This window comes from Coregonus clupeaformis, chromosome 35 (genome assembly GCF_020615455.1).
Source record: "Coregonus clupeaformis isolate EN_2021a chromosome 35, ASM2061545v1, whole genome shotgun sequence".
NCBI classification, from domain to species: domain Eukaryota; kingdom Metazoa; phylum Chordata; class Actinopteri; order Salmoniformes; family Salmonidae; genus Coregonus; species Coregonus clupeaformis.
The window spans coordinates 2,182,551-2,204,859 of NC_059226.1; the positions used below are offsets into that span (position 1 = coordinate 2,182,551).

At 48.2% G+C, this 22,309-nt stretch overlaps 2 protein-coding genes across 4 annotated transcripts in view; one reads left to right on the plus strand and one right to left on the minus strand.

The window, feature by feature from the left end:
- LOC121550394 (calmodulin-regulated spectrin-associated protein 3-like) overlaps positions 1 to 8,207 on the plus strand; it is a 48,843-nt gene extending 40,636 nt beyond the window's left edge. For all 3 annotated transcript variants that reach the window (XM_041862623.2, XM_045210744.1, XM_045210743.1), the window contains 7 exons: positions 176 to 2,438; positions 2,538 to 2,671; positions 2,854 to 3,146; positions 3,554 to 3,656; positions 3,932 to 4,050; positions 4,656 to 4,774; positions 5,325 to 8,207. In XM_041862623.2, the coding sequence (XP_041718557.2) occupies positions 176 to 2,438; positions 2,538 to 2,671; positions 2,854 to 3,146; positions 3,554 to 3,656; positions 3,932 to 4,050; positions 4,656 to 4,774; positions 5,325 to 5,627 (3,334 nt within the window). In that variant the 3' untranslated portion in view covers positions 5,628 to 8,207. The remainder of the gene's footprint in view (positions 1 to 175; positions 2,439 to 2,537; positions 2,672 to 2,853; positions 3,147 to 3,553; positions 3,657 to 3,931; positions 4,051 to 4,655; positions 4,775 to 5,324) is intronic.
- Positions 8,208 to 10,775: 2,568 nt separating this feature from the next.
- Positions 10,776 to 21,919, minus strand: nr5a5 (nuclear receptor subfamily 5, group A, member 5). Its single transcript, XM_041862622.2, has 7 exons — positions 21,686 to 21,919; positions 20,286 to 20,401; positions 19,757 to 19,898; positions 17,459 to 18,216; positions 17,213 to 17,332; positions 12,575 to 12,722; positions 10,776 to 12,224 (listed from the first exon to the last, which is right to left on the minus strand). The coding sequence occupies exons 1-7, from the start codon at positions 21,780 to 21,782 to the stop codon at positions 11,977 to 11,979; spliced, it is 1,629 nt and encodes a 542-aa protein (XP_041718556.1). The 5' UTR covers positions 21,783 to 21,919; the 3' UTR covers positions 10,776 to 11,976.
- Positions 21,920 to 22,309: the final 390 nt, after the last annotated feature.

Consider the following 22,309-nt stretch of genomic DNA (forward strand, 5'->3'; position numbering starts at 1 on the left):
CCCATCTGTCTCTCTGTCTGTCTCTTCGTGTGTGTTGTTAGCTCCATATTTCAGTTGTATCTCAATACAAAGTTTGGAGTCAATTCTATTTCAATTAAGTCATTCAGGAAGTAAACTCTCTCACTGTCTCCCTCCTTCTCCATCTATCTCCGTCCGTCTCTCTGTCTTCGTCCAGTCGTCCCCTGTCCTCGGCCGTGTCCTTTAGCATTCCCTTCGGCCTGGACAGCGACGTGGACATCGTGATGGGCGGCGCCATCACCCGCTCGGTCAGCTCTGACAACGTGGCCCCTGGCCAGACCATGACCCGCGTGCCCTACACCCCCCCAGAGGACCTTAGCCACCTGCTCGGCAAGCCTCCCGCCACCCCCGGCTCCCAAAGAGCATCCTGGGCCACCCAGAGCTCCTCCGTGGTGCCCATGCTGCTGAAGGAGAACGGCCTGGGAGAGGGAGAGGGAGAGGGAGAGGGGGAGGGGGAGCTGCCCACCATCGAGGAGGCCCTGCAGATCATCCACAACGAGGGCAAGATGGAACCCCGGCTGCACCCCGATGGGGCAGCCGACGGATTCTTCCTGCACTCGCCCGATGACCCGGCCAGCGCCAGACACAATGGCCGCGCCCCTCACCCCTCCCACCCGCTTAACCCCGTACCCCTCAGCTGCTCCGCCCCGTCCCGCTCTGGGATGATGTACCACCCCCACCTCCCCATGGGTGGCAAGATGCAGGCACCCAGGGAGCAGCCCTCCTCCACCCCCTCCTCCCGCACCCGACACACCTCAGAGGGCTCGCGGGACGACGACTCGGTGCTGAGGGACGGGAGCGTGGACTCTGACGCCTCTGAGGACCTCCTCCTCCTCCCCAATGCCCAGTCCACCCCTGCCACGCCTGCTGTCCACACCAGAGGCCGAGGAGGGGGGGACGACGCCCAGGACAGCGGCGTGAGGATGACCAGCTTTGCTGAGCGCAAGAAGAAACCGTCGACAGTGGGCGACTCACCTAAAAGCGACGGCGCCAGCAGCAGTGAACCAGTCGCCCCGGCGGCGACGGCTCCGATGACCAGCTGGGCGGCCCAGCCACAGAAGTCGACGCAGGAGAGCCCCAGTAAGAGCCCTGGACTGACCACTGAGATGTCCGAGCTGGGAGCCCGGCTGGAGGAGAAGAGGAAGGCCATCGAGGCCCAGAAGAAACGTATTGAGGCCATCTTCGCTAAGCACCGCCAGAAACTGGGCAAGAGTGCCTTCCTGCAGCTGAAGAAGGAGCAGGGAGAGGGAGAGGAGGAGGAGGGCCAGGTCAGCGCCTCCTCCACAGAGGAGGACCTCAGGGGGCTGACGCTAGAGGAAAGGCTGGCTCACATGGAGGACGAGGAGCAGCAGGAGAACCGGCGCCCCTCAGTGGAGCAGGAGGGGAACGTCAAACCTTCATCATACCTGGACAACAAACAGGCCTCCTTACCCAAGGACAGGGCGGGTAGAGAAGGTGTGCAGAGAGAGAAGGGTGCAGGGGCGGCAGGGTCAGGAGGACAGAAGGCCGGGGTGGTAGTGCATCAGCCAGCGCCCTTGGGGGACTACAACAACGCTGTATCAAAGCTGAACGCGGCGCTAAGCTCTCTGCAGAGCGACATGCAGCGCCTCTCAGAACAACAAAACCAACTCATCAGGAAGAAGCCTGCCACTCCCGCCGGCAACAAGTCCTGGGTGATCCCGCCCAGTCTCAAATCCTCAGCCCCTCCTCCGATCCGCATGTCCCGCGCGTCCACCCCTCGCGACCTCGCCTCCGCCTCCTCTTCCCCCTCGTCGTCCCGCCGCAACGCCGCCAGTCCCGCCAGAACGCCCAAGTCGCCCCAGGTCCAGCGCCGGGCCCAGTCGGTGCCTCCCAAGAGCCCCAAGCACCAGGCCACCCACTACCACCACGCCCGCCCCCAGGACCTCAAAGTGCCGGGCCTGTCGCGCGTGCTCACTCCCCCGCAGAACGTGGACACTATCCCCCACCTGCGCCGCGCCTCCCCCTGGCAGTGCCGAGACCAGAACTCCTCCACCTTCAACATCAGCTCTGCCCCCAGCCCTGCCTCCACCCCAACCCCCATCCCCTCCCCAACCCCCACACCCCGGGCCCTGTCGCTGGCCCTGGATGACAACATGTCAGACACCGGCTCGAACGAGGACCAGAGCATCTTCAGCATGGACCTGGATGCCGCCACATCTAAGGCCTCGGAGAGAAAGGAGCGTGGGGGTGGTGGGAGCTCGGGGGCGCCCTCGGAGTGCTCGTTTGAAAGTGACGTTCCGGCGGCAGGGGTGTTTAATGGCAAGCGCAGCAGCCTGATCGAGATTTCTCTATCGGCCTTGCGCGGGGACGGGGACGAAGAAGACCTGAGTGTCATGGACGACTCCATGAGCGACGTGACCGAACCCGAGATGAAGGGCGGGGTCGGCTTCTTCTTTAAGGTTAGTCGACTGTGTGTGTTTGTCTGTCTGTGTCTGTTTGTCTGTGTATGTGGTTACGCCTGACTAATCCTGTATCTGTGTGTGTATGTCCGTCATCAGGATGACAAGGTGCGGCCAGAGGACGAGATGGCCCAGAGGAAAGCAGCCCTGATGCAGAAACAGCAGAAGAGGGCGGAGGAGATGAAGAGACGCAGGCTGGAGCAGGAGGAGAAGAAGGAGAAAGAGCATGCGATGTGCGTTGCGTTTTCAATCCACTTACAGTACTGCGTTGTCCAACAGCCGACTCTCTGAATCAACTAATGGAGCTGCTTATGTTTCTTGTTGTTCTGTAATAATGTGATTGATTTGAATAATTCATTGATTTGTTTGATTCATTGGTTAACCCCCCCCTCCTCCCCTCTCTCTATACCTATAGCCGACCCGAGTGGTTTAACATCGAGGGCTGGGGAGACAAGAGTGGTGGTGGTGGTGGTGGTGAGGACCGGCCCCGGACCCCCGGTACCCCCACTTCAGATAGCACGACCCAGCGAAGAGACACCTTCACCAGGCAGGAGTACGAGCGGAGGCAGCAGCTGAAGATCATGGAGGATCTGGACAAGGTATTGCGGCAGAAGCCCACCACGGTGCGCGGCGTGAAGAAGCAGAGACCCAAGACCATGTTCCGGGACGACTCTGTGCTTTCCCGCAGCCCCGCCAAGGGATTCATGGGTAAGTATAAACTCCACCCCCATCTCTCCCATCGCTGAGTCAGTCTGGGGGCGTTCCAGGTCGGGTTTCTTTTGCAGTTGTGCTGCGTATCTCAGAAGATTGCTATGTCATATTAATGTGGTTTTCTCTGTGTGTTTGTTTCTCACTCACTCACTCACTCACTCCACTCACTCACTCACTCACTCACTCACTCACTCTCTCACTCACTCACTCACTCACTCACTCACTCACTCACTCACTCACTCACTCACTCTCTCACTCACTCACTCACTCACTCACTCACTCACTCACCACTCTCACTCACTCACTCACTCACTCACTCACTCACTCACTCTCTCACTCACTCACTCTCTCACTCACTCTCCCTCTCTCACTCTCTCTCTCTCTCTCTCACTCACTCTCACTAGGCTCCAAACTCAACAAGGTATATTCCCACTCTACCATGAACCTGTCCTCAATGGCTAACGACACCGGCAACAGCGGGACGCTGACCGTCAGGAAATCTCCCAGGTAACTGTCAACAATAACGAGCTGTATTTTACCGCGCAGGTAGCTATGGTAACTGTACCGCACAGGTAGCCATGGTAACTGAAACAAGCTGTATTTCCACCGCACAGGTAGCTATGGTTAACCATAATGAGTTGTATTTCCCCCGCACAGGGACCTGTAGCTACTGAATTCATCATCAAATACAGCTGCCCGACTATGCCCCGCTTCCGTCCTCATTATTGGCCTATTTTTAAAACAAATGTTTGATTCAATGTCTGTCTATGCTTTCCCTACAGCCGATCTCACTCCCCCTCGAGGCTGATGTCACCAGGACGAATGGCCAATCAGAACGGAGAGAAGGACTGGGAGAACGCCTCCATGGCCTCGTCTCCCGCCTCCATCCCAGAATACACCGGTACGTTTACCTTTAACCCTACGTTACAGCACACTGTTAACCATCTCTCTGGGTCCATGACTGTGACATAATCTCTAGTTCCCTCTTGTTCCAATATTCCTGTTCCAATAATATCCACACTAGCATTCATCAATAATCTCACTTAACCCAGAACTAAAGTCTAGGGTAATTTGTCAGATGCTAGATTAAGTTCTAGGTCCGTACGAGAAGAGCTAGAACGAGAACTGTAACGAAGAGCTCCACCCACTCTCTTTGCAAGTTACGGGCCCAATGTCCCCTATCCGTCCGAATTTCGAAAGATGCTAAGACCTGCAAAATGGGGATTTGTCCAAAGCACTGGAACTAATGCTGCTCACTGTCGCACGCATCCCGTCGACGGGACCATTTATGTTTACGTAGTCTGTCCACAAGAGATGACTTTATCATAAGTGGAATGCTAGTGTGGATATTGGAACAGAGCCTATACTGAGAATACGATGTCATCATAAGTATCTGTTTGAACCAATCCACCACATGTTAACAGAAAGTCCATATGGGAACGTATTTGGTCTTTGATCTATGGCATGTTATTTGTGTAGATTTGTGATATTTGTGTTGGCTTCCAGGACCCAAGCTGTACAAGGAGCCCAGCTTCAAGTCCAACAAGTTCATCATCCACAACGCCATCTCCCGCTGCTGCCTTGCCGGCAAGGTCAACGAACCGCAGAAAAACAAGATTGTAGAGGTCAGAACTCTTTAAATCAACAACTCCCCTTAGATCCTTTTAAATCAATGTGGGCATCCCAAATGGCACCACCATATTCCGTTATAGTGCACTACAAAAGGAATAGGGTGCCATTTGAGATGCAAACAACAACCCCTGTTAGAGCCCTTTAAATCAACAACCTTGCTAACCCCCTCTCCGCTCCGCTGGCTGGCTAGGCTGGACTGGCTGTCACAGTCTACCTGGTTGGAGCCTCCGCACTGCCACTGTTCATATCCCGTTCACCTCTCTCGCTCTCGTTCTCTCGCTCGCTATCTCTCTCTTTCTATTTCTCTGTCTCTCTCTATCTCTTTCTATCTCTCTTTCTATTTCTCGCTCTCTGTCTCTCACTCTCTCTTTGTCACTCTCTCTCTCAATTCACTTCAATTCAAAGGGCTTTATTGGCATGGGAAACATACGTTTACATTGCCAAAGCTCACTCACTCTTTCTAATGTGGATTTGTATTGAATTGTGTCATTGTTAAAGCGTTTTTAACTTTGCTTTACCTCCCCCTCTCCTTCTATGGTTCAGGAGATGGAGAAGTGCCAGGCCAACCACTTCCTCATCCTCTTCCGTGACTCCAGCTGTCAGTTCCGGGCCGTCTACACCATGGACCTAGAGACCGAGGAGATGGTGCGCCTCACGGGCATTGGGCCGCGCGTCATCAGCCCCGCCATGGTGGAGTCCATCTACAAGTATAGCTCGGACCGCAAACAGTTCACCACCATCCCGTCCAAGACCATGTCTATGAGCGTTGATGCCTTCACCATCCCCGGGCACCTGTGGCAGAGCAAACGCCCGGGCACCCCCAAGAAGCTGGGGACCCCCAAATAATAACGAGAACATCTCAATGATGGAGGAGGTGGTGGGCGGGGGGGGAGGAAGTTCGCGGACATATGTAAATCAGGGGCCCCTCCTCTCCCCCAGTCAACCCCCACCACCCTCTTCCCCCCTCCTTTCTTTTATATTAGCACTGTCCAGTGTTGGCTGTTGATTTGGAGACTGCTTTAGTTCAGTAGGCTGGTCAGGTAGACCAGTGGAGGGATCTGAAATGAATAAATGACACTGGTGCCAGACATATACAAACCGCCTGCCCCTTTAAGCCTGTCCAACCGGATGGTCTCTGCCCCTTTAAGACCAACCTGGGTCGTATTCACTTGGAAGCAAACGGACCAAAACAGGGAGGGATTACCTGAATGTGTCCAATAAGAAACGCTTGTTTTTCATTGCAAAATGTTTTGCTACAGTGTGCACGATTGAATATGACCCTTATCAGCTCTGTGGTACATGTCATGTGACAAGGGGGCCAGCTACAGATAATCACTACTACTAAAGCCATTCATAGGGCCCTGTCTGTCACACACTATACACCATAGGGGCCTCTGATTGGCCCCCCGGACTGATCTACCTAGATTGTAAAATAATACGAATGTTGCGATAGGACTGGAATGAACATGGGTTCTTCCCACCCTACTGGGCCTCTCGCCTCAGGGCCTGGCTCCCCAGCCTCCTACTGCCTTCCCTTCTCCCCCAGGCCTCCCCACCTCCCTCTGACTCCCCCTTGCCTTACCCCTGCCTTCCCACTGCCTCCCCTTGACTAACCCCGTCCACAGTCATCCATTGTGACTTTAAGCACTCAGTGGTGAGCGTGAGAGGGAACATCTCACACACTGCCGCAGCTCTCTGAACAGAACATGGGGGGGACAGACTCGCAATCTCCCTCTCTCTTTCTCTCTCTTTTCTCTCTCTTTTTTCTTTCTTTCATCTGACCTTCTTTCTTTTTCTTTAATTCCAGGGCTCTTTCTCCTCCCGTCTGCTGCCTCTCCGTGCAGACGGGACAGATGAAGCCAAGCTGAAAGAAATCAGACTTAGCAAACTGCTCTCTCATGAATGTAGGGCGCACCCGAACCACTCGGCTCCCCCGGGTGTGTTTTCATTGGCCAGTCGAGGACTGGGAGGTACTGTATTGGGCGGGTCCACCGAGGGCTCTAGCACTCTTGAGGGGCTGCCGTGGCTGTCAGTCAGAGCGTTATGAAGGACTCCGCCCAGCTCCAACTCTACTTCAGCTGTAGACATCTGGATGTTTTTTTTACACCACTACTTTTGACATGTGCTGAGTGAATCGCTTCGGCCTTCGCGAAATGAGAACTGAACTTTATTTTTATTTTTCTCTTGCTTGCTTTATATGAAAATACATGATTATCTTGATGAATGATACTGGAAAAAATGAAGGAGGACTTTATACTCTGTTTAGCGTTACCCTGGATTCACATTGAGAGAAAAAAACTCAAATGAATGACAATTTAATATATATGAATGCTGTTTATTGCTGATTACTTTCATTTTTGACAATGATTTGTACAAACAAGTTAAACTATTATTAAGCTAGCCTGCTGCTTTACCATTAGTGAGGTGTGTGTGTTTGAGAGAAGAGCGGCCAGTGAGTGAAAGAGCGAGCGAATGAGAGGAAAAACTGTCTGACAAGAGACTTAGCGAACTCTCCACAATCTGAAAAATAAACCTAGAAGGACAAAATGAACAAGCTGTGTCATTTGAGATACACACACATACACGAACACAGTATATGTTACCTGTGAATGAAGGATAATCAGGACTGTATCAGTCCTAATTCGGTCCCTCTGCAGGGTATGGTGTGGTACTATATGGGGTTTTGGGGAAACCTAGGCCTAGACCACATGACCCCATAGGGTGCCATTTGGAACACAAACCATGTTGTTTCTGGTGTAACCTGTAGGAACTAGTGGGTTCTGATCTCATCTTGGCTTCATTTAGCATTACATCAGCTGATGTAGGCCAATCAGCTGTCATCTCTCCTGTCTTGTTTCAAATCACAAACTGCCTCCAACAACAACAACAACAAAACGTTCCTGTCGTTTTGACAGAGATTTAAAATGGAGATCTGATTAAAAATGTGTCTCTCTAAAGCAGCATTTATGAAATGAAAGCGTGACAATGGGTTTGTACGTTCGGTGTGTATGGTAAGGAGTGTGAGATTAATGGACCTGTGTGACACTGTGTTGGTGTAATGTGTATATCTGTTTGTAAAGGAGAGAATGTATGTGATAGTCGAACTTTAACTGGAGTCTGTGCAATTCTCCTGTAGACAGACAGTCAGTCAGTCAGTCATTTAACCCCAAGTTGTATTTATTGGGTAAAGATTAGAAGGATTATTAGATTATTTAAATTTTATTTTTTTCCATTAAAGTGGTGATTCACATGTTCATTTCATAGAAGTCATGTCCGACATGTCGTGTATGTTGTCTTTTTTTATTTTGCTCTGTTACCACCGTGTCGATGTGGGCAGAGTATTTGTGTTCCTCTCACAAAATTGTTCATGATTACAGATCTATCCCAGGTAACTGGACCAGGCTAATAAAATCATTTAAAAAATCACCATTAACCCTTTAATTTCTGTCATGCTCATCCTTAGTGTTTCTGGACCCACCTTAAATGAACAACTTTAAAGGCTTAACAAAGCCTTCATGAACCCATTATAGGGCTACATACAGTAGGTGCTTCACAAATCATTTAAAAGCAGATTTGTACTATATAAAAAAATAGTTATAATATACAGTGCATTCGGAAAGTATTCAGACCCCTTGACCTTTTCCACATTTTGTTACGTTACAGCCTTATTCTAAAATAGATTTTAAAAAAATTCCCCCTCATCAATCTACACACAATACCCCATAATGACAAAGCAAAAACAGGTTTTTATAAATTTTTACAAATGTATAAAAAAAAGAAACTGAAATATCACATTTACTCAGTACTTTGTTGAAGCACCTTTGGCAGCGATTACAGCCTCCAATCTTCTTGGGTATGACGCTACAAGCTTGGCATACCTGTATTTGTGGAGTTTCTCCCATTATTCTCTGCAGATCCTCTCAAGCTCTGTCAGGTGGGTGGGGAGCGTCGCTGCACAGCTATTTTCAGGTCTCTCCAGAGATGTTCGATCGGGTTCAAGTCCGGGCTCTGGCTGGGTCACTCAAGGACATTCAGAGACTTGTCCCAAAGCCACTCCTGCGTTGTCTTGTCTGTGTGCTTAGGGTCATTGTCCTGTTGGAAGGTGAACCTTCACCCCAGTCTGAGGTCCTGAGTGCTCTGGAGCAGGTTTTCATCAAGGATCTCGCTGTACTTTGCTCAATTCATCTTTCTCTCTCCTGATTAGTCTCCCAGTCGCTGCTGCTGAAAAACATCCCCACAGCAAGATGCTGCCAACACCATGCTTCACCAAATGGATGGTGCCAGGTTTCCTCCAGACGTGACACTTGGCATTCAGGCCAAAGAGTTCAATCTTGGTTTCATCAGACCAGAAAATCTGGTTTCTCATGGTCAGAGTCCTTTAGGTGCCTTTTGGCAAACTCCCAAGTGGGATGTCATGTGCCTTTTACTGAGGAGTGGCTTCCGTCTGGCAACTCTACCATAATGGCCTGATTGGTGGAGTGCTGCAGAGATGGTTGTCCTTCTGGAAGGTTCTCCCATCTCCACAGAGGAACTCTGGAGCTCTGTCAGAGTGACCATCAGGTTCTTGTTCACCTCCTTGACCAAAGCCCTTCTCCCCTGATTGCTCAGTTTGGCTGGTTTGGCTGGTTCCAAACTTCTTCCATTTAAGAATGATGGAGGCCACTGTGTTCTTGGGGACCTTCAATGCTGCAGACATTTTATGGTACCTTTCCTCAGATCGGTGCTTCGACACAATCCTGTCTCGGAGCTCTACGGACAATTCCTTCGACCTTATGGCTTGGTTTTTGCTCTGACATGCACTGTCAACTGTGGGTGTGTGCCTTTCCAAATCATGTCCAATCAATTCAATTTACAACAGGTGGACTCCAATCAAGTTGTAGAAACGTCTCAAGGATGATCAATGGAAACAGGATGCACCGGAGCTCAATTTCGAGTCTCATAGCAAAGGGTCTGAATCCCTTTAAGGTATTTCTGTTTCGCATTGTCATTATGGGGTATTGTGTGTAGATTGATGAGGATTTGTATTTATTTGTATTTATTTAATCCATTTTAGAATAAGGCTGTAACGTAACAAAATGTGGAACAAGTCAAGGGGCCTTAATACTTTCCGAATGCACTGTATGTTAACATCTAGCGCTTTTCCAAATGTGGCATAGCTCTTTTTTCACCCTTTATGCATACAGAATGGTATTTGCTTATAAATTATTTCTAAAGCGTCTACCGTATGGAGGCCTTATAGAGTGTTTATGAAACACTCTATAAGTTGTTTGTTTAAAGTTACATTGCCTATCGGTTCCACGTTTTTAACGTTTGAGAGAATTTCTTTCCTTTTCATGGTCTCTTTTTCCCCTCACTTCATTTTGATTTTTAGTTGAAGTCCATACTATCACTGTCAGCATAAGCAGAGTTGCACTGTGACTAGCTCAGAAGACTGTTTGCTAAATACCATGTGTGGAACTGAAACTCATACACTCTATGGTCCAAGTCAACAAAAAAAGAGTGTGAGGAAATGAAAGTATATTAAGTACAGGTTGAGCGCATTCTTGTTCACACACACACACACACACGAGGCTTCCACTTTTCACAATTCTTGTTTATAGGGGTGTCATGCAATTTTTCAAACACCTGAAACAGCTTTTTTCGCCATATCAATGCATAGACCTCTTGAGCAGTCTGTATCCCCCTGACTGGTGGTTCTTTTTTTAAAGAAACTAAATATGCTTCTCTGCATCTCTGCTAAAATCTGGGTACAAGATTAAAGGAATGTGAATCTTATTCAGTACATTTAGTAATTGCTTGTTTTTCTAAGTCTACCAACCTTGCCAGCTGGCATGCCAACTCAGACAAGCTAGCTACTCTAACTTGATTGATAGCCTGAAATGGCTTCTGGGTAGCTAGTTATGAGGTTGGGAGATTAAGAACCTATCTGGGCTAGCTAAAGCCAATTTCATAAAATTGCTAGGTGGCGTGTAGTATTACAGAGAAGTAACAACATTTTAAATTATTATTATTTTATTTTATTTTTCAGGACAAATCTGAGGTGGCACATGACACCTCTGCTTGTTTATTTCAAACAGGTCTTGTGGTAAAGGGATGACATAATTAAAACTGATACACATAATTTGACAAGACAATGTGATGTATATGTCGTTTGCATAATGGGTGTACAGGAGAAGAGGAGAGAGCATATGGCAGTGTTTTGGTTCCTACTCCCATCTGACTGAATACTGACTAGTTAACTCAGGGTTTCAAACAAATGATCAATTGGAGATGAGTTTGAATAATGTAATACTGATCCGAATAACCGGTAATGATTACTTGGGAGGAAGCACACAAAGTAGATGGATGTTGTTACTAACCACAGGTCCTGGATTAGATGTTAATGTCTTATCCGCTTAATGGTTATGGTTAGGAATGGGGGTCGGGTCATCTGGGCACAACTTTTCAAAAATGTATTTCAGCTATCGGATACGATTAAATGCATATAAATAATATATAGAACAGGAGTCCCCATTCAAGTCAATGATTCGTCCGTTTTATTCATTCTATTTCTAGGGATTTAATCTTATTCGATAGGAGAAATCCAGATAGATAACTGTTAAAAAACTGGGCCCTGATCTTAGATATGTGGTTAGGGACAATGTCTACCTTTGAGCAAAGATTAGTCTTGGTGGGCATATTACAGGCTCATTGGCAGTTCATCAAGTCCTGGGCACCAGGGTGATGTTCAGTATAGAGAAAATGTTTTCAAATGCAGTGAAACAGGGAGGTAATACCTATATTTGTCCTATGTTTGCTTTCCGCTGCAAAATGTTTTGCTACCGTGTGCCCTATTGAACAGACCCCTGGGTCGTGTTCATCATGCTACACCTTGGCAAAAACGTTTTACAATGGAATGCAAAAAGTAGCCTATCCCTGTGCCAAATGAACACACCCCAGGTGATAGAGGGAACCCACCAGCCTAGTCCAGCAGGCAGCCTTCCAGCAGGTAGTTGTTCAGCTGTGCATAGCAATCAGCATCTCTGTGAGTGGAGCAGGGTGTGCGTCCCAAATGGCACCCTATTCACTTTACTCTATGGGCCCTGGTTAAAAGTAGTACACCATGTAGGGAATAGGTTGCCATTTGGGACAAGCCCAGGGTGTTGTTCAACTGTGTTTAGTGTTCAGCATCTCTGTTAGCAGGGCAAGGTGGTATTCAGCTGTGTTTAGCGTGCAGCATCTCTGTGAGCAATGAGTTGCAGGGCAGATCGCCCAGTAGGTGGCGCTGGTACAGATACTCCTCCACCTGCAGGCTGATGCTGCGAATCTCAGGAAGCCGTAGCAGCAGTTGGCCAAACTTGTCGGAGTGACCCGGGTGGGTGTAGAGGGTGTGGTCCATCAGGGTGCGGTTCACCCTTTCCTGGGTCCGCTCCACCTGCCGGCGGTCCTGCACCGACTTCACGTCTGCAGGGTCAAGAGGGACAGGTAGAGACAGTTAGTGGATAGTTAGTGCATAGCTAATGGATAGTTAGTTGAATATCTATAAACCATCTGTAGGGGACTATCCAAACGGACTTCACGTCTGCAGTGTGGAAAAGACCGGCAGAGACAGTTAGAATATTTGACTATCAAACAATTGGGAAGTGTCTACTATGAGATTGTCTAATTCAAAACCCAATCAAGTTGTCAGTTTCCAGTGGAGATCCCTTGGCTGAGAATCAGTCAACCAGGGACCAAAACCGGAACCAGTGACCTAGAGCAGAGGTACATCAGAGCAAAGTAACATTCAGTGTAGGACCGGAGGACTCACTCACCAGGGTTGAAGAGGACCAGGTATTTGAGACACACAAACTCCTGTGTGTCCAGGTGGAGGGCCTTGAGTTTGACCCCCAGGTCCTGAGTCCTTGACACCAGACTGGTCAGAGTGACCCCTGCCTGGGTCAGGATGTTCGACACCTCAATCTGCATCAGAGAGACAGGACTATATAGGACTTCCAGACTTGACAGCTTACAGACTATTCAAAACTAAAACAATTTACGACTTTCAGACTATTCACTTTTATACTATCTAGATTTTTGTGTGTGTGTATGACCATTTTTTTCTCTCTCTCTTTATACTGAACAAAAATATAAATGCAACCTGCAACAATTTCAAAGATTTTACTGAGTTACAGTTCATATAAGGAACTCTCTCAATTGAAATTAATTAATTAGGCCCTAATCTATGGATTTCATGTGACTGGAAATACAGGTATGCATCTGTTGGTCACAGATACCTTAAAAAAAGGTAAGGGCGTGGATCAGAAAAACAGTCAGTATCAGGTGTGACCACCATTTGCCTCATGCAGCACGACACATCTCCTTCGCATAGAGTTGATCAGGCTGTTGATTTTGGCCTGTGGAATGTTGTCCCACTCTTCTTCAATGGCTGCTGGGTATTGGCGGGAACTCGCTGTCATATATATGTCGATCCGGAGCATCCCAAACATGCTCAATGGGTGACATGTCTGGTGAGTATGCAGGCCATGGAAGAACTGGCACATTTTCAGATTCCAAGAATTGTGTACAGATCCTTGCGACATGGGGCCTCGCATTATCATGCCGAAACATGAGGTGATGGCGGCGGATGAATGGCACAACAATGGGCCTCAGGATCTCATCACGGTATCTCTATGCATTCAAATTGCCATCGATAAAATTCAATTGTGTTCGTTGTTCATAGCTTACGCCTGCCCATTCCATAACCCCACCGCCACCATGGGGCACTCTGTTCACAATGTTGACATCAACAAACCGCTCGCCCACACAATAGCATACACATTGTCTGCGGTTGTGAGGCCGGTTGGACGTACTGACAAATTCTCTAAAACGACATTGGAGGCAGCTTACGACATTGGAGGCAGCTTAAATTCTCGGGGAACAGCTCTGGTGGACATTCCTGTAGTCAGCATACCAATTGCACACTCCCTTAAAACTTGAGACATCTGTGCCATTGTGTTGTGTGACAAAACTGCACATTTTAAAGTGGCCGTTTATTGTCCCCAGCACAAGGTGCACCTGTGTAATGATTATGCTGTTTAATCAGCTTCTTGATATGCCACACTTGTCAGGTGGATGGATTATCTTGGCAAAGGATAAACTCTCACTAACAGGGATGTAAACAAATGTGTGCGCAAAATGTTAGAGAAATAAGCTTTTTGTGCGTATGGAACATTTTGGGGATCTTTTATTTCAGTTCATGAGACCTTTACATGTTGCGTTTACATTTTTTCAGTGTACATTTTAGTCATTTAGCAGACGTTCTTATCCAGAGTGACTTACAGTTAGTGCAGTCATCTTAAAATCGCTAGGTAGGACAACCACATATCACAGTCATTGTAAGTACATTTTCCTCAAAAAAGTAGCTGTTAGCAAAGTCAGAGCTAGTAAGAAAAAAAATGTAAGTAAAGTGCGAGTGTTAGTTCACGAAAGGCACTATTGTTTTGGGGGGGTGGGGGCAAGTACCGTGGTCTTGTAGTGGATGCGAGCTTCGACTGGAAGCCATTTGAGTGTGCGGAGGAGCGGGGTGAAATGGGAGAACTTGGGATGGTTGAACACCAGGCTGGCTGCAGCGTTCTGGATAAGTTGCAGGGGTTTGATAGCACAAGCGGGGAGCCCAGCCAACAGCGAGTTGCAGTAGACCATACAAGAGATGACAAGTCCCTGGATTAGGACCTGTAGGAGCGAGTCACTGCTTTGATGTTTCCAGAGAACGACAGGGTGTTGTCCAGCTCCGTCTTGTTGAGGTTGAGCTTGAGGTGGTGGCCGACATCCAAACTGAGATATCTGCCAGGCACACAGAGATGGTTGTTGCCACCTGGGTGTCAGAAGGGGGAAAGGTGAAAAGTAGTTGAGTGTCATCTGCATAGCAATGATAGGAGAGACCATGTGAGGATATGACGGAGCCGAGTGACTTGGTGTATAGAGAGAAGAGGAGAGGGCCTAGAAGCGAGCCCTGGGGGACACCAGTCGTGAGAGTAAGTGGTGCAGACACAGATCCTCTCCACGTCACCTGGTATAAGCGGCCTGCCAGGTAGGATGCAATCCAAGAGTGTGCAGAGCCTGAGACGCCCAGCCCTGAGAGGATGGAGAGGAGGATATGATGGTTCACGATGTCGAAGGTATCGGATAGATCTAGGAGGATGAAAACAGAGGATAGAGATTTAGCTTTGACAGTGCGGAGAGCCTCCGTGACACAGAGAAGAGCAGTCTCGGTTGAGTGACACGTCTTGAAGCCTGACTGGTTAGTTTCAAAAATATAATTCTGAGAGAGATAGCAAGAGAGTTGGTCAGAGATGGCACCCTCAAGTGTTTTGGAAAGAAAAGAAAGAAGGGATACCAGTCTGTAATTTTTGACGTCAGAGGAGTCAAGTGACTCTGTACCGGTACCCCCTGTATATAGCCTCCCTACTGTTATTTTATTTTACTGCTGCTCTTTAATTATTTGTTATTTATATTTTTTACTTATCTATTTTTTTCCTTAACACTTATTTTTCTTAAAACTGCATTGTTGGTTAAGGGCTTGTAAGTAAGCATTTCACTGTAAGGTCTACACCTGTTGTATTCGGTGCATGTGGCAAATAAAATGGGATTTTATTTGATTTGAAGTGTTGGTTTCTTGGGGAAGGGAGTGACACAGGCCATTTTGAAGTCAGAGGGGAAGCAGCTTGTGGTAAGGGATGAGTTGATGAGGGAAGTGAGGAATGGGAGAAGGTGTCCAGAGATGGTCTGGAGAAGGGAGGAAGGGATGGGGTCGAGCGGGCAGGTTGTCGGGCGGCTGGACCTCGCTGGTCGCAGGATTTCATCTGGAGAGAGAGGGGAGAAAGAGGTCAAGGCGTAGGGTAGTTCTGTGTGAGTGGGACCAGTGGACTCAATAGGCTGAGTGAATGAGTAGCGGATGTCTTCAACCTTCTTTTCAAAGTGGTTGACAGAGTCGTCTGCAGAGAGGCAGAATGGAGGGGGTGGAGGATTAAGTAGGGAGGAGAAGGTGGAAAATAGTTTCCTAGGGTTAGCGGCAGAAGCTTGAAATTTAGAGTGATAGAAAGTGGCTTTAGCAGCGGATAGAGAGGAAGAGAAGGTAGAGAGGAGGGAGTGGAAGGATAATAGGTCCTCTGGAAGTTTAGTTTTCCTTCATTTTCGCTCAGCTGCCCGCAGCCCTGTTCTGTAAGCTCGCAATGAGTCACTCAGCCACGGAGCAGGAGGGGAGGGCCGAGCCAACTGGGAGGAAAAGGGACAGTGCAAGTCATAGGATGCGGAAAGGGAGGAGAGTAGGGCTGAAGAGGCAGAATCAGGAGACAGGAGGGAGAAGGATTTAGCAGAAGGGAGAAATGATAGGACAGAAGAGGAGAAAGTAGTGGGAGAGAGAGAGCAACGATTGCAACAGCGCATGACCATCTGAGTAGGGGCTGAGTGGTTAGGATTGGAGGAAATGGAGACCGAAAAGGAAACAAAGTAGTGATCAGAGACTTGGAGGGGGGTTGCAGTGAGATTAGTAGGCAAACAGCCTCTAGTAAAGATGAGGTCAAGCGTATTGCCTGCCTTGTGAGTGGGAGGGGACTGAGAAAGGGGGAGGTCAAAAGAGGCAAGGAGGGGAAAGAGAGAGTTGGAAAGAAATTAATCGAAGGCAGACGTTGCAAGGTTGAAGTCGGCAAATACGAACAGCGGTGAGCCATCAGCAGGAAATTCGTTTATCAAGGTGCCAAGCTCATTGAGGAACTCTCTAAGGGCACCTGGTGGGTGATAGATGACAACCATGTTTAGCTTGAGTGGACAAGTGACAGTGACAGCATGGAATTCAAATGAGAAGAAGAGAGTGCAGCTGGAGTAGCAGTGTTCTCTGGGGTGATCCATGTCTCCATCAGGGCCAAAACGTAAAGTGACTGAAGGGCAGCATAGACTGAGATGAACTCGGCATCCTTGACCGCAGATCAGCAGTTCCAAACGTTGCCAGAGACAAGGAATTCCACATGGGTTTTGTGTGCAGGGTACACTAAATTAGAAGGGTTGCAGCCAAGGGCTGTGGAGCGTCTGTAAAGCCTACAGGGAGAGCAGCAGGCTGGGATAGAAAACACACATAGTTGCCAAAGCTACAACAGAGCAAAACTAGATAATCTGAAAATAACTAGGTAAGATACTCAAGTGAGAGAGTGGTGTGGAGCCTTCCTCTCACACTATTCAGACTACACAGGACGTTCAGACTGTTCAAACTAGTTGGGACTTTCGGCCCTACAGTGTTATTCAGGCAATACATTATAGTATGAGCTGATCGAGGAGGAGGAGGAGGAGATGGAAAGAGTGAGGAGGAAAGGGTGAGGAAGAGGAAGAGGATGAACATGAGGACAAGTACAAGGATGACTACAAGGAGGAGGAGGAGGAGGAAGGGAAGGAGGACAGTGATTGGAGGTGGTAGCTACCTGTTGTCCTGTGACCAGATAGATGCAGCCTTCTCTGCTGTAGGCCACCTGTCGACACAGGTGATCCAGCACCAGCAGCTCACTCCAACAGCTCTGCAGCAGCACCATCTGGTCCTCCACCTAAAGGAGCCACCACCAGGACCACACACAGGTCAGTTCACCTCTCAATGCAGTCGATTCAGGAAGTGAATTGAAAATGTCCCATTGTTTTCTATGAGGATAATTTTTTATGTGTGTGTGTATGACCTTGAGCTCCTTGAAGAGAGCACTGTTCCTGGCCCATTCCACGAGCCCGAACAGAGTCTGGTCAGCCATTTTACACATGATACTGAAGGTGTTGAGGCGGTCGTGTTTCCCGCGGCTTGCCTTCTCTCTCTGCAGGCTGGCCAGCACCTTGGCACACAGCTGGCTCTCATCCGGCTCACCCTCCAGAAGCTGGGCCAGGAAGCTAGGTGTGGGAGCAGTCAATATGGAGGTTGGGGTCGGGGTGGAGCTTGGAGTGGAGCTCGGGGTGGTTGTGGGCGTGGTGAGTGGGGTGAGTAACCCGTTAGGTATTGGCGGGGTTGGAGGTGCCGGGCCGTAGCTGTAAGGCATCATCTCACTTTTCTCCTGGGGGTATCCTGATCCCCCTACATGGAAGGAACGGTGGTACAGTCCAGGGTAAGCCAGGGATGGGGGAGGAGCTAGAGCCCCCCTGTCCCGGTTCATGGTGCAGTCCAGAAGCATGGGGGGGAGCTCCGAATGGCCCATATTGGAGGGGTAGGCCTGTGATTGGTGGAAATTGCCAGAGGGCAAGGGTGCCGATGTGTGACTGGACATCAGGTGAATGTCGTTTGAAACGGAAGGCTGGTGTGTTTGTGCACTTTCCAGTTTGATCCTGTAGGGGGTGGTGTTGTGCTGCTGCTGGTGGTGGTAGACCCCTCTCTGCTGTTTCATCTGCCTGTCTCGTCGATACAGAGGGCCAAACTTGTTCCGGCCACCTCTCATTCGGTCTGCCCTTACCGCTGTAGGACCAGAGAGTAACATACAGTACAGGTGTGAGTATACTGACACTTTAATGAAGAGAGAGTAACATGAGTACATTGAAACTATATTTAAACAAAGAAGACAAAGTTACATGTGGTCCTCTGTAGCTCAGCTGGTAGAGCACGGCGCTTGTAACGCCAAGGTAGTGGGTTCGATCCCCGGGACCACCCATACACAAAAAAAATGTATGCACGCATGACTGTACGTCGCTTTGGATAAAAGCGTCTGCTAAATGGCATATTATTATTTATTATTACATATGAGTGTATTGACACTATAACAAATGAAGAGAGAGTAACAGGAGTAACAATCCTGCCAGGGTTTGCATTTGTTCGGGGACTATTCTAATGGTTCCTACACCCATTGTGCCAGCACTGCCAGGTAAGCTCAATCAAACTCAGCAAAATTATTTGAAAAGACAAACCAATACTACTTGAACCCAGGTCTGATGTCAGCATGTTTTAGTGTACAGTATCTGGGTCAGTTCTGGTTTATGAGTCCACAGATAAGTCATATGAGGGGAACAACATGGAAGGGTGTCAATGGAATGAGAGGTAAGGCATTGTGCAAGCGAGCACAGAGGAGATTTCCACAGGTAACCCAGAGCCATATACTACATACAGGTAATTCCTAAATAATGGAAACACTTCAGTACATGAGACAAAGTATATTGAAAGCAGGTGCTTTCACACAGCTGTGGTTCCTGAATTAATTAATTAAGCAATTAACATCCCATCATGCTTCCGGTCATATATAATAATGCTGGGCAGGCCATTATTTTGGACATTACTTTGGCTACAATGGCTATGCCCCCATAGGATGACAATGCCCCCATCCACAGGCCATGAGTGGTCACTGAATGGTTTGATGAGCATGAAATATTGTAAACCATATGCCATGGCCTTCTCAGTCACCAGATCTCAACCCAATTGAACACTTATGGGAGATTCTGGAGCGGCGCCTGAGACAGCGTTTTCCACCACCATCAACAAAACACCAAATGATGGAATTTCGCGTTTGTCGCATCCCTCCAATCTAATCTAATCTATGCCAAGGTGCATTGAAGCTTTTCTGGATCGTGGTGGCCCAACGGCCTATTAAGACACTTTATATTGGTGTCCTTTATTTTGGCTGTTACCTGTTTACTGTATATCAGGGATGGGCAACTTTGATGGGGGTGGGGGCCACAGAAATCTGAACTCATCATGAGGGGCCACAGTTGCTCACGGGTCTGCATATCCACATCCATACCCCCCTCCCTTTTTTGGGGAAATTGATCAGAGGACCTTCAAAAGGGGCCCACCAGTTGCCCATCCCTGCTTTATATGGTTCTGAGTCCCACAGGTCTGTCCTTGTGCTGGGTCTCAAGTATTGTTTTGAGGACCCACGTTGATTGTTTTGTGTGTGTATGCACACGGGTGTGTGTATGCATGTGTTTGAGTGTGTGTTAATGCATTTGGTTTAAGTGTGTGTGTGTGTGTGTGTGTGTGTGTGTGTGTGTGTGTGTGTGTGCCGTACCCTCTCTCTTCATGCCCACGGCCAGGCACTTCTGAAAGCGGCAGTAGGGGCAGCGTTTCCTCTGGGAGAGGTTCATGGGACAGCTCTGTCTCTCTGCACAGGTGTAACGCTTGTTGTTCTGCACCGAACGCTTGAAGAAACCCTGCAGATAGAGACAGAGAGACAGAGAGAGAGGGGGTGGGGGAGAGCGAGACAGAGAGAGCTCAATCAAACTGATGCTAGGATGCTGTGCTGTTTGTGTGCCTTGGTATGTCTCTAAGGAAACAATGAAATCACTTAGATCTACAATAGAGCAGACCAAATAGTCTTGGTTTCATGTAGCTGCTCTTGACTGAGCTGGCCTGGTGTAATAGAATCAATTAAATAGTCCCAAAAGTGAGGGAAAAAAACCATCCCATCTGCCACTCCAGGCAGGCTCAATGTAACAGTCAACAAAATCATCCCAATACTATTTGAAACAAGTATGTCATCGAAAACAAGTGTGTCATCGAAAACAAGTGTGTCATCGATCACGCTGGGCCTACAGTACCTTGCAGCTCTCGCAGGTGAGCAGTCCATAGTGGTAGCCAGACACTTTGTCTCCACAGACTGGACAGCCCTCAGCCTGATCTGGCCTGGTCTCTGGCTCTGTCTTCAGCTCCTGAGCTGGGGAGTGGGAGATGGGAAGGTTTAGCTGTTTAGGATCCCCATTAGCTGTTTCGCATGCAGCAGCTACTCTTCCTGGGGTCCACAAGGTGTTGGGGTGTCATGCATTGGCAGGGATTAATGGCAGGGATTAAAGAGACCTCTCTCTATCTGTCTGCTTGTTATTAGGTGGCTGACCAAGGTCTGACTAAGGGCTAGATTCAATCCGATTTTAAAGGTAATGTTTCCGTGTTCGTGGAGACCTCATCACAGTAAACACTGCATAAGTCGGTTGGCTCAATCGGAAATTACCTTTAAATGTCAATCACGCTATAACGCGGATCTTCTGCGGTCCGGATTGAATCTAGGCCTAAGTTAGTAGTCAAGTCAAGTTCTTGTACTTATACTTGCTCTACCAACTGCAAAACCAAACGGATCCTAGATCAGCACTCCTACAATGAGACGCTTTATGAACACGAGCCCTGGTTTATTGTTCAGTAGATGAGAGGTGGTGACCTCTGAACAGCCATCGTGTTACATATACAGTGTTCTTATCACTCAGACCGATAGGCTAAAACTATAAACTGTCTTATCATGACACTTACGTAATTCATATTGATCATGTTTTTTTGTGAATTAACCCAGAGGAGTTAGTTATTATTATGGTTTAGAATGATATCTTCAGCATACACATCTATTCCCACAGATTTGGACAATAAGAAAGTACGTTTGGCAATGGAAATGATGATATTACGAGGAAATTCATCAATGTCAATATTTGATCAATAGTGGGCGATTTAAAGAAAGTTCCCTCTCCCTGAAGCTGTCTTCACACCCTTCATTCAACTGATGTATCAAAGTACTGTGATCACTAGCCTGGTTCTACACTGTATAGTTGTATCCAACTCTTCTTTCCTTGTAATGCCATCGAACAGAGAGAGGAGTTGGCCAAAGCGCAAACAGGCTGGACCAGCATTTCCCAAACCCGGTCCTGGGGACCCCAAGGGGTGCACATTTTTAAGTTTTGATTATTATAATCATCTGTGTAGTGCTAGGGCAAAACATTAAAAGTGCACCCGTTCGGGTCCCCAGGACCGAGTTTGGAAAACGCTGGACTGGACCATCAGGTTATATGATCACACCTTTTGTGTCACAAACAAAACATTCTGAGAGGCTATATCTTAAACCTAATGCTAGCCAAGGCAGCTAGAACAGTAACAGTAACAGTTATAGTCCAGGTCAGTAACAGCAACCGTAATAACAGTACCAGCAAGATTACCAGTCCAGGTCAGCAGCAGTACTTACATGTTGACGATCCCTCCGAAGACAACAGATCCAGAGGCTGGGCCTGGCGTAGGTCCTGGCCTTGGTCCGCATGGTAGTGGCCCTGGGGTACGTTCATTTTGGAAGAAGAGGAAGAGGGGATAGCCTACTCACCCTAACTAGTTCCTCATAGCCGGAGGAAGCAGGAGCCCAGACAGACAGACGGACAGACAGAGACAGAGAGGCAGGCGGCCACAGCAGGACCTCTGCTGTCTGTCTAAGGACCCACTATTGGACTGTGCTCCATAGTGGACTTTGGATTTTGCTCCATAGTGGCGGTGCAATAAAACCCTGTCCTGACGTACTGGCACTCCTACCACAGCCAGTGGAGTGAAGACCTTCTCGGAGGAATTCCTGTGCAGTAAGTAGGTGCTGTAGGTAGGCAGGCATGTAGGCAGGTAGGTAGACAGATAGGTAGACAGATAGGTAGGCAGCCAAGTAGGTAGACAGATAGGTAGGCAGGTAAGTAGGTAGGTAAGCAGGTAGGTTGGAAGGTAGAAAGGTACACTGTAACAAATTGCTGTACATTTACAACAAAAAATATACAGTTAGCTATATAATTATATATTACAGTACAGTACTGTAAAGAACAATGCATTATGGGGA

Coding starts and splice junctions, on each gene's coding strand:
- nr5a5 (XM_041862622.2), bottom strand. CDS start 21,782: ATGAACGTACCCCAGGGCCACTACCATGCGGACCAAGGCCAGGACCTA. Junction 18,217..19,756: donor CGTGGGCATGAAGAGAGAGG/GTACGGCACACA, acceptor CTGGTCCTACAG/CGGTAAGGGCAGACCGAATG. Junction 12,723..17,212: donor ATCTGGTCACAGGACAACAG/GTAGCTACCACC, acceptor TCTCTGATGCAG/ATTGAGGTGTCGAACATCCT.